Source organism: Mesoplodon mirus (genome assembly GCF_964341445.2).
Source record: "Mesoplodon mirus genome assembly, contig: HAP1_SCAFFOLD_806, whole genome shotgun sequence".
Taxonomy (NCBI): Eukaryota; Metazoa; Chordata; class Mammalia; order Artiodactyla; family Ziphiidae; genus Mesoplodon; species Mesoplodon mirus.
Window position 1 is genome coordinate 64,138 of NW_028295230.1, and position 15,261 is coordinate 79,398.

Below are 15,261 nucleotides of genomic sequence, written 5' to 3' on the forward strand. Positions count from 1 at the left end.
CAAAGAACAGCATGTGAATGTGGAAAGAATCTCTGCCATTTAGGTAAGATCTCTGAGTCTCAGTGTAAAATTAGCATATAGTAGAAGGATGAAATTATACACCATAGATGAAAGTACCTAGCAGAGCGCTTTAAGACTAGTACTTATTTATGCAAGACATCTTCCCCTGCTTACTTGTTTTCCGTAGAATGAAAGCATACTGAAAGCTGGTACAATGTCTTCTTTAAAGTTTTCTTTTGTAATGCTTACTATGCTTTTTGATACGGATGAGCCAATATCCACTTAAGGGCATGTAAGCTCACAATAACTTTTGTTGAATATAACTGTTTGAATGTACTTTCACTATATTATTATATAGGGATTTTAAACTAAAATGTACCTGCACACACTATTTAGAGCCTAACTTGGATATTAGAGTAGCTGGATATACACCCCTGGAAAATAATAGCTAATTTCTTCACTAAAATCAAATTGCTGAACGTCTACTTTGCATATACATAGCTGGGCACTGTATTATGAGTTTCAGGTAATAAAAAGTTGTTAGTCAAAGACTCTGCTCCCTAGGGTTATTTTACAACAGCAAATCATTTTCAAACTAAAGGATAGACCAAAATAGAAAGTGCCACAGGCATTTAGACAAGGGAGAAACACATCTGAAATGAGAAGGAAGGTGGGTATGGGGAAGGGTTCATGGAAGAGGCAGTGTATGCTGTGAGCAAGGTTTCAACGTGTAGCAGGGTGAGTGAAAGGAACAAATGAAGACATATAGTCGTGATATCATGAGGCACAAACTAGAAATAAACAGCACTTGTTCTAGGCTGGTCATGAGGTAATTTAAGGGGATTAGTGAGAAACTAGATAAAGAGATATCTCTTTATGTATTACTTATTAATAATACTTTTGAACACAAGTATTTAATTTAAAAAAAAAGAACAATATAGGGACAGGAGACTAGGAGGTACAAACTATTATTATAAAATGAGCTATAAGGATATACTGCATAGCACAGAAAATATAGCCAATATTTTATAACTATAAATGGAGTATAACCTTTAAGAATTGTGAGTCACTATATTTTACACCTGTAACTTATATAATATTACACATCAACTATACTTCAATTAAAAATGCTATTTTAGTGAATAAAACACTAAGCAGTAAATTTTTTAAAAAAGAACTTAGAAGAGAACTTAAAAATAAAGGCATAAAGAGCAGGTTGAAACAGCGCAGAAATCTGGCAATTAAGAGGCCATTGATAACTTTCAAAATAGCACTTTTTCTACCCATTCTCAGTGGAGGCAAAGCCTTATGAATCCTACTATTTCTTTTTCTGTTTTTCAAAATCTCAGGATAAGTCTATTTCAATTGTAGCTAATGGCAGTAATGCAGCACCAGAAAATGCCTTTTGTAAAGAGAGGGCAACTTTGTGAATCCTAAGTGGGTACTCAAGTCTTAAATTACTGATAACACTGACCACCCACCAGACTACATGTTTTTTTTTTACGTGATTGGAAAGCAACAGATTGATTTCAATTCTATCTTGTCATATCTACAAAAAAGTTCCTACAGTTCATTTAGCAACTAATAGAATACATCCTTCTATTTGGTATTACTCCTCCTTAACACGGGGCAATTAATTTTTCCTTTCTCTGGGAAACGTTTTTAACAAAGGCAATAGAGTCATAAATTAGTTTCGGTTAGGAAATCATACAACTATTTCTACCTAGGGCTTTGAATTTAGAAACTTTCCTCAGAAATTGTTTAAATATAACGAAGTCCAAATTCAGAAATACCTTAAATTTAATTATCTTAGTTGCACTAAAATAACAAATTCTATTTTCTATCTTGTTTTCTTTCTTCCCCAGAAGGCTTCTCCAACCCTAATCCATAACTTAATGCATTCATCTCACCTATACAATCACTGGCAGGTATGATGCCGGCTTTGGCGGCTCCAGTCCCCTAATCCTGACCCATTTCTTGCCAAAGAACTCAGTTTCTTCAGAAACCAAGTAACAGACATTTCAATTTCTAACCATCATTAGCATATTTTCATGTACTAATACTCAACATAAAAACACCTTTCAAAATTACAGAAATTTTTACTGTACTTAAGATCAATTGCACTAACCTGTATTTCATAAACCTTGGGCTACTTTCTAAAAAATGAATTATTATTTTAATATGTTTTTCACTTATTATTCAGAATAATTATTCATATAATTAAATATTTTACAATTAGGTAAGAAAGGTGGAAAATAGTTTTGCTATTCTTGTTCTTTGTTCTCTCTTCTAGTCGGTGTGCCTGAGCCAAAATTTTAGAATATTGAAAATTTACTATTTCAAACCCAAACCACATTTAAAGATAATAATAACAACCAGCCAAAACAATATCGGTCCAGAGGTTTGCATGGTCCGGGGAACAGTTCTCTGAGGGGGCCATTTGGAGTGGGATTTGCCCACCCCCCTCCACTCCTTCTGCCTCATATACTGAAGATAGAGACAAAGAAACCAACTCAACTCTTTCCAAAGTGTATCTATAAATAGAGAATTTGTAATCAGAAAAACAATAACGATATATAATAGAAGTAACATGATTTTTCAGAACCAGTATCTTGTTCTAAAGCAATATTTATAAAAGAAGGTAAGAAGGTTAGCTATAAACCCTGGACCTCTTTTTCATTGGTCTCCTATTTTAATTTGTTAAAATAAAACCCATGGCCTTTTGAGTCAAACTGTCTCTTTAATTTCAGATTTAAAGATAACAAATCTCTTTTTAAATGGAATATTGGCACACAGACACCACACAGTCTGGCTTATTGCAACTGTTCTCTGTTGGTGAAGTGGCACATTTGTAATCCCCACCATAGCAATCTTCACCATTTCACAGAATATCATTCAATTGTACATCCCTAGGTGGGCAACAAGAATGGGCACTTGAGCTCAGCAGCAAAGCGTTTGTGGGGAAATCCTAGGTCAGAACCCCCAAAAGGGGAGACTAACTTGAGGATGCCCAAATAACCTGAGGTTTACCTTGGCCACCTCCCCTGGCTTTCTGACTGCCTGTGGGAAAAGCCTCTCTGGAATCTCTTTTGAGGTTATTGGGGGAATCCTAGGACAAACACACTGCTTGCTTTTGCAGGAGGACTTGCCCCATACCCTACCCAGCTAGGTGTCTCACAACCTAGCTGGACTAAAAAAGCTTCAAGAAAAACGGGACAGACTGACATTTGCATTTCTACTTCCACCTAGTCTTATGCACGTGGAGCAAAATATGTAGGTATAGCCCTCTTTCTCACACCCCAACAGATTCTGCTGTCCTCGAAACCCATCTGGTAGCTGCAGTGACTACAACGAAGGGAGTTATCGGAAACCATGTTGGTACTGGGTTTAAAGGATTTTTCATGCCATGCATTTTGGGGAAGGACACAGATAATAGTCCAAGCATGGTATAAGGCAATGTCCTTTCTGGGTCCTTGAAAAATCAGTCACGGAACAGAGGTGGTGGACAGGAGCTGACAAGAGCTGGCTTGTTAATGAGCACAGCATCCCCGGGGTGGGGGGTGGGGGAATCAATGAAATGATTGACAAGAGAAGATGGTAAATGAAGGGAGAAGTGGGGACAAGTGCTGCTCAACCCAAGCTGAACTCCAGGAGGTAAGTTTCTCCTCTAATTTGAGATTCTTTCTAAAGATTCAGTATTGAAGTGGGTGTTTGACGTTGAAATGTGCAGACCCATTCTAATAACTGGAAAGGGAGAAGACTGAGGAAGGCAAAAGGAGAGGGAAGATTTCCGATTACTTCTCTAGGCTGCTGACAAGAACCTGCTGCTCGCAAACCAGAAATTAACCAAGCGAAGGTTGAAGGTAGCAACGTAAAAGTGAAACTCAAATTATTTTCCATTCTGAATCCTCTTCAATATCGAAGCGAGTGTGGCACAGCAATGGTTGATTATCTTAAGATTACAGAGGCTGACCGCCTTCTTTGTTTGCCCAGTAACACCGCTCCTCCAATCATCTCAAGCACTTGGCTGATTAATATTTCAATTCCAGTTGCTGCTCCTTTTCCCATTGCAGAAGGCGGCAGGGATATTCCCCTTCTTCCCTCTGTATTACAAACCCCATTACTAACCAAGCAGAAAGCACCGCGCAGTGTGGCCGAGGCTAATAATAGCCGGGCTGCTTACCTTCTCCGGAGGGATCGAATCAGCGCATGTCCCCGCGCCGGCTGCCCCGGGGCCGCAGTGCCGCCGCGCCGGGTCTGTGCTTGGTCAGTTCGGCCGGCCCCCACCCCACCTGCCAGCTGCAGCAGCTGCTCCCGCCGCTCCCGCCGCCGAGCTCCGGCCGCAGGAAGTCATCCCCCGCGCCGGGCCGGATCGCCACATTCCGCGCCAGCCGCGGGGGGAGAGGGGCCTCTCCCTGCTGCGGGGACCGGCTCCTGGAAACTGCGCTCAAAGATCGCTACCCTTCCCGGTTGTAGGGTTATTTTCTAGGAATGCTTTTACAGAAGAAGCGTCGCCGGCTGGTGGACCGAGAGAGAAGAGCCAGAGTGACTTTCTCTGCAGAGCGCCTTACCTCTGAGTGCTCCCCTGTCACTCCCGCGGCATGGACAGCTCCATTCCGCTGTGTGGGTTTTCCACCCTCTTCATCTTCCTTGTCTGTATTGTTCATTTCGCTGAATTTGAGAGTGGGATTAGCTTTGAAGATATCATTCAAACACTCCGAAAATATTTTAAATTGGCGACTAGTTTTTCTAAGCCCCTGTAGCAAGCTCCACTTTCCCTCAACACACACACACACACACACACACACACACACACACACAGTTACTCGCACGAACACACCCAGCCAAACCACTCACAATTAGGAAAGCTGGGACCTCTCGCCCTCTTGCCTACGTAATGGAACAGGAAACTCCCAAAGGAGTGGGGAAGTAGGACCGGCTAGCGAAAGCACTCGAGGAAAGAGAGAGGGGTCGCCCCAAGATTTTGTTGCTGTTCAGTAGTGTCCTTAGTGGACAGATGTTCCCCCTCTAACCCCCGGGCCCCGCCCCAAGTGGAATGGCTGGTCTGGTGACCGCTGTAACATTTGGAAACAAAGAAGCTGAAGCCACATTAACAGGTGGCTGCATCTCTTTCTTTCCCGAAGGATTTATCAGAATTGGCTTTAGGAATAATATTAGCATATACGTATATAATAAACCCTTTCCTTCTCTCTTTAAATTGGCACCAGCTATTAACAGGTTTCTCTCTCTCTCTCATTTTCCTCCCTCCCTCCTTCCCTCCCTCCCTCTCCTAAGCTGACCAGATCATCAGTTTCCGGACTTAAGGGGGAAAAAAGGCCAAGGATGTGCTCTCTTTACAGCTGAACCAGGGCTTATTTTCCCGGTGTTCAGCCATTCCCAAGTAGAGAGGCTTTTTGACACTAGGGTTCTCTGTGAGTGAACTTCTCACATTCAGCTTGCTTTTGGAATTGCCCATCACTAGGTCCAGGCCAGTTTTATCCTTGGATTTGTCCAGCAACCTAAACAGTATAATTGCACAAGGCCAAGGCAGTACTTTTAATCTAGGAAGAGTTCCCAGCTCTCTGTTTAGCAGTTCCAAAATTAGGAGGTAGTGTAGCAAACAGTTTCAACAAGGCTCAGTAAGAATTCTTGACCCTAGAATGCGGGCTTTTTAAAAGCTGGAACAACCTAATTCATCTCTCTGAGTTTCACTTTCATAAAATTAGACCTCACCAAAGAGCAGGGGATTCTTAATATGTATCAAAGTGTATGTGGAATCTGGATGGGAATATTACATCTTTAATTTCACTAACCTCTAGCTGCAATTTAGTATTTAGCATGTCCTTTAAATCTAAATGCAGACAATAAACCACAATAATATTAGGAGTACCCGTGACTATATCCCCAGCAGATACCACAGACAATTTCCTAAGGCAGTTTTTATAGTTATCTCAAAGTATCACTAGTCTGATGTTACAATCAAATCATCATTACCTTTTTTTGTTTTATCTAATAGACTATATCTATTTTAGAATGGTTTTAGATATACAGAAAAATTAAGGGGATAATACAGAGTTCTTATATATCTCATTCCCAATTTCCTCGATTATTGACACCGTACACTCGTGTGGTACCTTTTTTACAATTAACGAGCCAATATTAATACAATAATATTAACCAGAGTCTGTACTTTATTCAGATTTCCTTGGCTTTTGCCTAGTGTCCTTAATTCCATTTCAGGCTTCCATCCAGGACACCACATTACATTTAGTTATCAAGCCCCCTTAGGCTCCTCTGAGCTGTGGTAGTTTCTCAGGCTTTTCTTGTTTTTGATAACCTTGACAGTTTCTTTTTTAAATGTATTTATTTAATTTATTTATTTTTGGCTGTGTTGGGTGTTCGTTGCTGCGCGTGGGCTTTCTCTAGTTGCGGAAAACAGGGGCTACTCTTGGTTGCAGTGCGCAGGCCTCTCATTTCAGTGGCCTCTCTCGTTGTGGAGCACGGGCTGTAGGCACGTGGGCCTCCGTAGTTGCAGCACATGGGCTCAGTAGTTGTGGTTCACGGTCTCTAGAGCGCAGGCTCAGTACTTGTGGCGCACGGGTTTAGTTGCTCCCTGGCATGTGGGATCTGCCCAGGCCAGGGCTCGAACCCGTGTCCCCTGCATTGGCAGGCGGACTCTCAACCACTGCGCCACCAGGGAAGCCCCAACCTTGACGGTTTTGAGGAGCAGTGATCAAGTGTTTTGTAGCATACCTCACTAATGTAAACTGTCCAATGCTTTTCTCATGGTAAGACTGGGATTATGGTTTATTGGGAGGACAACCAGATAAAGTGCCTTTTTTATAACATCTTATCAAGGGTCCATGCTATCAACGTGATTTGCCTGTTGATGTTGACCTTGATAACCTGGCTGAGGTCGTGTCTCAGATTTCTCCACTGTAAAGTTACTCCTCCACCCCTTCCACACTACACTTGTTGGAAGGAAGTCACTATGTGAAGCACAAACCCAAAGAGTGGAGAGTTATGATCCACCTCCTTGAGGACAGAGTATGTACATAAAGTATTTGGAATTCTTCCACACAGATTTGTCTATTTTCCCCTAAACATTAATTTATTCAATTATTGATATTTATTTATATCAGTATAGACTCATGGATATCTATTTTATCCTTTGGGTTATAATCCAATACTACTTTATTTTGTTGTTTGAATTGTTCCAGCTTTGGCCATTGGGAGCGTTTGCTTTTGGCGCCTGTGCTCCTTTGACATACTCCCTTTGGGGTGTGTGAGTTTGTGTGTGTGTGTGTGTATCTGTGTTTAGCATGCATGTTTGTGTGTGTGTTTAACACTTCCTGACTTTCTGGTACCACAAGATGCTCCAGGCTCATTTTGTGTATTTCCTGCCCCAGTCCTAGAATCAGTCATTTCTCTGAGGAGCCCTGATTCCTTTAATTGGAGAGTAGTAATAGAAACCAAGATCTGGGCTCTAGATGTGCTGTTGCTAATGGGCTATTATTTGATTAGGCTCTCTTGACTGAGAGAACAAAGAAATATATATGTACACTAACCCATGTATATACACATATCAGTAAATATTTCTATATATAACTATCTATATCTATATTGAGCTGAGTGTATACTGATGTCTGCAACTATAATGCATTAACGCTGAGATTAGTTTAGCCTCCTCCTCTTGTTTATCTGTAAATTCATACTTCAATATTGAGAAATGTGGCTACCACCATCCACCATCTATTTATTTAATTGTTCAATTTCAGTACACATGTATCAGAGTTGTGAACCCATCTCCCCAACATCACTATTTTTAAGTATAGTAGTTAATAGAGTCTCTGTTGTATCTCGTTATTTAATGAGTTTAAATACCCATTCGTTTCTATATCACAAATTTGGTTTTTAAAATATTCTAATGACTGCACTTAAAGCATAGTAACTAGTTTCTTTTGAGATTCTATGTATTATATTTTATGAATTTAAAAGTGTTATTTTAAGACTCTTTAAATGGGCCACTCCATATTGTCAAAGGGATCCACAGTAAAAAGAAGGTTAGGACCCCAACCTCACAAAGATTATTGTCAGTTTATAATGAGATGATGTGAAATTGTCTGGTGCAAATGTTGGGAGCTCATGCTTGATAAGTGTTAGCTTTGTCCACTTGGGCAGGCTTCTTTCTCCTTTAAAGTTCTAAATACCTTGGAAGAGAGAACATGCTAAACCTTATGGTTAATAATTTATAATGTAGTGGAAGGATTTGCTAGGTATCAGGGTTGGAGGTAAAGGTCCATATAAGGTTGACGGAGGATGAGTGATTCCACTGCAGAAGTTTGTACTTGATATAAATTAATATAAGTGCAAGCAATGTATTTTAAGTTCATTCTAGAGGAGTAGTTCAGAATAGCTTCACAGAGGAGAAGACCTGAGCTATCTTGGGAGATGTTTAAACAGATGAGGAGTGGAGCCGGAGTTGGGAAGGCAAAGGCAGTGTAGCCTTAGAATGCAAATGTTCACAGACATGATCTTGTGGCTTATTCACCATCCTTACCAACCTAATAAGGACACCTGCTGGTAGCTGCATCATCATCATCATCACCATCAACATCATCACCATCATGTTAATAAAGAATGGATATATTTGCCAGGTAGTCAAACAAGCTCTTTGCACGTAGCACCTAGATGTTTTCTACGATCCGCCTTATGAGTTCAATCATTGTAATTATTCTCATTTTTCACATACAAAAATGAAGACTTAGAGAGATTAAGTAATTTGTTCAAATCTTGGTGTGTGCCCTCTCAACTCCATGCTCTTTACCTCTGTGCTTAACAGGCTAGGATGATTTGCCCATATTAAGGGCTCAAATATTGGTTGATAAGTATAATAATCTCATAAAAGGAAAAGTGAAGTAATCTACTTTGATGTTTATGATGCAGTTTGGTGAATGCACTTAAGTGCCAATAGATGAATAATAAAAGTTAGAAACACACAAACATAGAGAAGAAAAATTCATATGTGTATGTCTGCTGGGAACAAAAAATCCTCCTGAATGTCTAACTTCTTAGTAAATATCAGGATATCACATACACATCATTAGGCAGCATCAATGGAGGATCCTCTGTACCCTGCAAGAGGGCACTGTTATAGATACACAGAAAGAAAATTCATATTTCCTGTACATTATAAATAAGGACATACTATGATCACTCTTCAAGAATGAAGTAATTTGAGTTTTTAAATTTTCCTTATCAATTGGTGTATATGAATCATGTTAGGTGAAGAATTATTGGTTGATTGGACATTTTATGTTTTAATTCTTTACAGAAAACAGTAAACAAATCCTTTTAGGCTTAAAATATCACATTCAGCAAATGAGTTATTATACTGAAGAAAGTGATGAATTCAGTAAAGTGTCTGGAATCTAAAATAAGAAGTAATTGAAGGAACTGGGAATAGATGACATGAAGCAAGACCAGGAGAGAAGTAGGTGGTCGCTCTAAACGATTTTAGGAGTTGTCCTATGAAAAAGGGTTTAGACTGTCCCACACTGAAGATTTTAGACCAAGTAGACAGGTTTAGGTTGATAAAAGGATGAATATTTTGACAAGTAGAACCTTTCAACTATAAAATGGACCGACTGCATTTTAAACTCAAGAACTCCCTGTTACTGAAGTGCTTTAACAGAGGTTGAAGTTAAGCAGTTGGAAAAGTAAGAGCCTTTACAGTGAGGAAATTCTATGATTCTATGGTTTTCAACTCATAAATTTGTGTAGTTCATCCATTTTACTCATTGTATACACTTAAGTATATTGTTCCTTGAAATGGCCATTCAAAGTTGTTTCCTGTGCCACACACTATGAATGTTAGGGTTGGTCCTGTGTAAATCTTACCCCCATTGAATTAGTATTAACCCTAAACAAGCAGCTTTCTTCCATAAGGAAACAAAAAAAGAGGTTCAGAAATGTCCAAACTAAGTTTTTATAAAACTGTGTTATCAAATCTAATTTATCAAAAAACTTCAAACAGGGGCTTCCCTGGTGGCGCAGTGGTTGCGAGTCCACCTGCTGATGCAGGGGACACGGGTTCGTGCCCCAGTCCGGGAAGATCCCAAATGCCGTGGAGCGGCTGGGCCCGTGAGCCACGGCCGCTGAGCCTGCGCCTCCGGAGCCTGTGCTCCACAACGGGAGAGGCCACAATGGTGAGAGGCCCGCGTACCGCAAAAAAATAAAAATAAAAGGAAGATGCAGACCTGTATGCTTCAGGATTTTCTCACCAAAACCCCACACAATTTCTTTACTATTCCAGCCAAGTATGGCCTAGCCCTACCCTCATCCCTGTTTTTCTTGGTTTAGTAATAAAGAAAGAGATGGGAATAAAGAAGAGATATCAGGTAGAAAGATATAAAATAGTGGGGAAAATAATATAAGTGAAGTCAAGTACCACCATCATTTACTAGAAGTGAACTTTCAGCACCAGCATTAATATTTTTTCCTGTTATATCTGTAAATGATAATAACTAATATGTACATAACAATTTTCAATTTAAACAAATCTCATTTTTATAACTAACTACTTCGCAACAAGTAACATGCTAAGGCAACATCAATAGATGAAAAACGGTAGTCCCTGGCCCCAAGGAATGTTGCCCAGGAGAACACAGATATATGTAAACAACACAATCACAATACAGTGTAGCGAGTGCAACAATCAGGCATGCAGAAGTGCAAGGGTAGCAAAAAGGAGCATGTGATCACAACACTAAAAAGAAGCCTGCACAAAAGACATAATATGTAAACTGAGGTTTGAAAAATGAAGTGGGTTTCCCAGGTGCCCCATAGGGAGAAAGGAATTCTTGGAGGAGGGAAAAGCATAAATGAAGACAGTGAATTGTTCATATAATCCAGAAGTGAAGTAGGCAATGGCAGGAGAAATGATTGGACACAGGCGTCATGAATACTTGCATGTCTGCATTTTAGCAAGTCCATTCTAAAGGAAACTTTGAGGATCAACTCGGGTGTGGGGGGCTGCAGGGGGGACAGAACTAGTCATTGCTGCCAGAAACACGGGAACCACTTTCTACCAACCCACCAAAATAACGACTTCAAAGGCAACATGGTATCACAGAAAAGGTTTGTTTTTTTGTTTGTTTGTTTTTAGTTCATTAGGTCTCACTTAAAATTCTGATTCCACGATGCACTTGCTTTGGGATCTTGAACAACACTCATAAGCTCTGCAAGTTTCAGTGTAGTAAGTTTATGTGATTACCTTCATCTGTAATATCCCTGTGTTGCAATCTTAATGGAAACTCAAGTTCAGGTCAAAGACAAGTTTCTCTGTGACCTCTCCTCTGAATTGATTCAAAAGCCGTCTCGCCCGTCCTCATTTGGCTTCTCTTATGGAATCTCATAAAAACTTCTATGACCTCTTTCGGGTTTTTTTGTTGTTGTTGTTGTCTGTTTGTTTGTTTTTTAATTTAAGTATAGTTGATTTACAATGTTGTGTTACTTTCAGGTGTACAGCACAGTGATTCCTTTTTCACATTCTTTTCCCTTATAAGTTATTACAAAATATTGAGTAGAGTTCCCTGTGCCAATAAGGAGATCCTTGTTGTATCTATTCTATGCCTTATTTGAATGACCGTAGCACTCGTTGTCTGTATCATTTTTATGTCTCTGGTTGCTTTGTGACTGAAAATGAAAAATGTCTATTTGTTCATTCCCTGGCCCTTCCTTAAAAATGTGTTCATTTATGTATTTCATATTTATTGACTACATCTTAGACACCGTGTTAACTGCTGGTTCTAGATGTTAGTAAAATATAGACCTTCCTGCTCAAAAGGTCACAGTATTTGTGGGAAAACGAAAAAATGAACAACCTATATCTCAAAGAGCTTTGTACTTCCCAAAGAGAACACACCTAGTAGGTACAATAAATACATGTATCATACATAAATGTATAAATAGTTAATGGGATTAAAAACTAGAGATAACTGCTTTTCGATTCTGAGGAAATGATGATTATATTTCACCAGGAGCTCAATACCACTCTGAGAATGAGGGCTTAACCCCCGTCCTGACTCACTGCATTGCTTTTCTGTATAAAAATACACAAGTCTGTATATGCGCTCTAGAAAAAGGCTTATCTGGCATGAATTTCAGAGAGCAAGAAGAAAACTTCAAAAAGTTCAGAGAAGCATCCAGAAGCTCAGATGATTGGCACTAATACAACTTGCTTGACAGGAAAATAGAGCTGTAAATCTCACAAAATTAGATGATCTTTGAAGAATTTCAAAACCTCCTGCTATTAATTGGAAATCCTAGAAGAACCGCTTCTTTTAAAGCATACTGATAATATGGTTTACAGCTTAATATTCAGAAGGCTATGTTTTGGCTAAGTGAGCTTCAGGAAAGAAGGAAACTTGTGGTTCAGTTCCATCTACTCTGCAACCTCTGGTCAAGACATCTACTTCTGTGCTCAGCCATCTTATCATCTTTGAAATGGAGGCAACTCTAAGAAAACATAGTTACAGAGATGTGGCACAGTTTCATGTGTCATTGTCTTCATTTGTTTCAGAAAACCAATAACATCTAAGCTACTACTGCAAAGAGTACAATGTTACCTGGGGTCATCTAGTGCAGCTCTGTCAAAGTAAAGAAAAGGAAAGGGGCCTAGAATAACTATAATTTTCCCAAGAGGACACTATTATTTTATGGTAACTCTGGGACAAGAACCCTGATCTCTTTGATGCCATTCCATTGTTCTTTCGTTGGGTTCTGAACAACCCAGAGAAAGAAAGAGAAATGAAACTCCTATGTGCTGTGTCACTGGTACAGGACGTGGCAAGATTGGAATTGGAGCACTACATATTAACAGGTATTTGGGGAATTCTTCAAACTAATTAAGATATATACCAGGTCCATAAAAAACAGTATGTTTTCTGAAGATGATTCTGTGGCATGAACAGAACTGGTAACTGAAGGTGTCTGTGTGCTGCAGTTCCAAACAGCATGGATGAATGCTTGTTTTCTGGCACCTTGAAGACTCCATCCCAACATACACATTAAAATAAAATTAACATTTCAACTGGGTCATATTTAATTATGCATGCTCTTGTAAGTCAGCAAAATATTCCATATATCATTTAAGTTGTCACTCATTTTCTTTTTTTTTTTTTTTGCAGTACACGGGCCTCTCACTGTTGTGGCCTCTCCCGTTGCTGAGCAGAGGTTCTGGACGCGCAGGCTCAGCGGCCATGGCTCACGGGCCCAGCCACTCCACGGCCTGTGGGATCTTCCCGGTCCGGGGCACGAATCTGTGTCCCCTGCATCGGCAGGCGGACTCTCAACCACTGCGCCACCAGGGAAGCCCCATATCTGATTTTCGTATTAGGACTCTTCTAATTTTTTATATATATTGGAAAATAACTGATGTCTTTCTAAGGTGTATATCTTTGATTATGTTTTCTATTTTCATAAAGCTTCTTGTATTCTCTACTCAAAACAGGAGTAAATAATGGCTGCATATAACTAATAATGATCAGCCATTTTGTCCAGATTTTTAGATGTGTTGGTATAAAGCTACCATAGTATTCTTTTGTAATTAAAAAAAAATTCTCTCTGTTTTATAGCTAGTCCCATCTCTATCATATTTGCCAAATATGGCTTATTTTATTGGTGTTTGTAAAGAGCAAGCTTTTGGTTTTCTTTGTCACGTTTACTGCTTTTCTTCTCTATTTTTGACTTTTCTCTTGATTAATTTTGTCCTTCCACTCTTTGGCATTTACCTTGTTCTTTTTCTATGTCTACTGTCCATTTCCTGTAGCTTCAAGAGCCATTTTCCAAAACTCAACGAGCTCTGCCGGCTGTGTCATGGCCACTTCATCATATGCCATTAAAACTTAATCTCATACACTGGGTGAAGACTCAGCAGACTTATTTTGCTTTCAAAATTGTTCTATAGCCTTGGATCCTTCTTCTTCTCCTAAATTAGCACTATCATCAGGGAAAATTCTAGTGGGCCTAGAATTCTAGGCTTCCTTTCCTGCAGTTTCATAATCAAAGAAAAAAACATTTCCACCCTTTTTTTGATGTTGATCAAAAATTTAGCAACACTTCTTTGCACTGTATTCAAATCCCCAAATATAAGCAAGCCTTCATGTACACAGGCTCACTGAAATGTCATAACTTTAAACTATGTATGACCTTGAACAATGACCTTTCCAGATACTCCACACTCTTTCTAGGTGTTCAGACTTTTTCATTCCTACAACATCTTTTACATATGGTCGATTTGTGTCATAAGTTCTTCCTCACTCCCACTTCTGAGTATATATCCAAAGGAAATATCATCATAATTTGAAGAGATATCTGTACTCCCATGTTTATTGTAGCATTATGCACAAGAGCCAAGGTATGGAAACCACCCAAGTGTCCATAGTAGATTAATGGAGAAAGGAAATATGGTATATATATAGAATAGAATATTATTCAACCTTAAAAAAGAAGAAAATCCTATCATTTAAGTCAACATGGATAAAACTGGAGGCCACGATGCTAAGTGAAATAAGACAAAGACAAATAGTGCATGATGTCACTTTTATGTGGACTCTAAAAAAATAATGAAATAAATCAACTCTTCCCTCCCTGGACATTTTCCTCAGCAGAATCTAGCAGCCTCTACTATGAGTCTTATCTCTTTTCTTTTTATTGTTTGTACCAGATCACAACCCCAGGGAACCTATGTATTTACTGATGTATATCTACATTACAGTTTACCATTGTTCTTTTCCTTTGTAATTCATTCCTTCCACTTCTGGCCTCAGAACCTCATTTTTACTTTGGAGAAGTCCTTGTGATTCAGGTAGGCTGTGTGTCTCCTTCCTAGGCTGTGTGACTTGGGGCTGGCTAGACACAGTGTTTCACATATACTCTATATGTCTTAAGTACTTATTTCTCTGTTTTCCATCATTTTCCCTCCAAATTTTTGTGTAGTTATTTTTTAATTGACATTTGTATTCCTTTCTTTTGTTTGACTAAGGTACTGTTCAACCAATCTTCTGAGTGCTTAATTTCAACTTTTTTTAATTCTAGAAGTTTCTTTTGGTGGCATTTCACAGATAATTTTTGCTTAAATTGTACATGTTGCCCTTCTTTTAATACATTAATCATAATTTTAAATAATAGTTTCATTGAGATATAATTTACTTTCCATATTATTTAAAGTGTACAATTTCATGTGTTATGCATCTACCA

At 39.1% G+C, this 15,261-nt stretch overlaps 1 protein-coding gene across 1 annotated transcript in view; it reads left to right on the forward strand.

Moving 5' to 3' along the window:
- Positions 1-4,209: 4,209 nt before the first annotated feature.
- Positions 4,210-15,261, forward strand: part of LOC309797626 (ferritin light chain-like) — a gene marked incomplete at both ends in the record, with an annotated part of 42,223 nt that continues 31,171 nt past the window's right edge. Inside the window, one exon of the mRNA XM_082646094.1 lies at positions 4,210-4,393. Coding sequence (XP_082502220.1) covers positions 4,210-4,393 — 184 coding nt within the window. The remainder of the gene's footprint in view (positions 4,394-15,261) is intronic.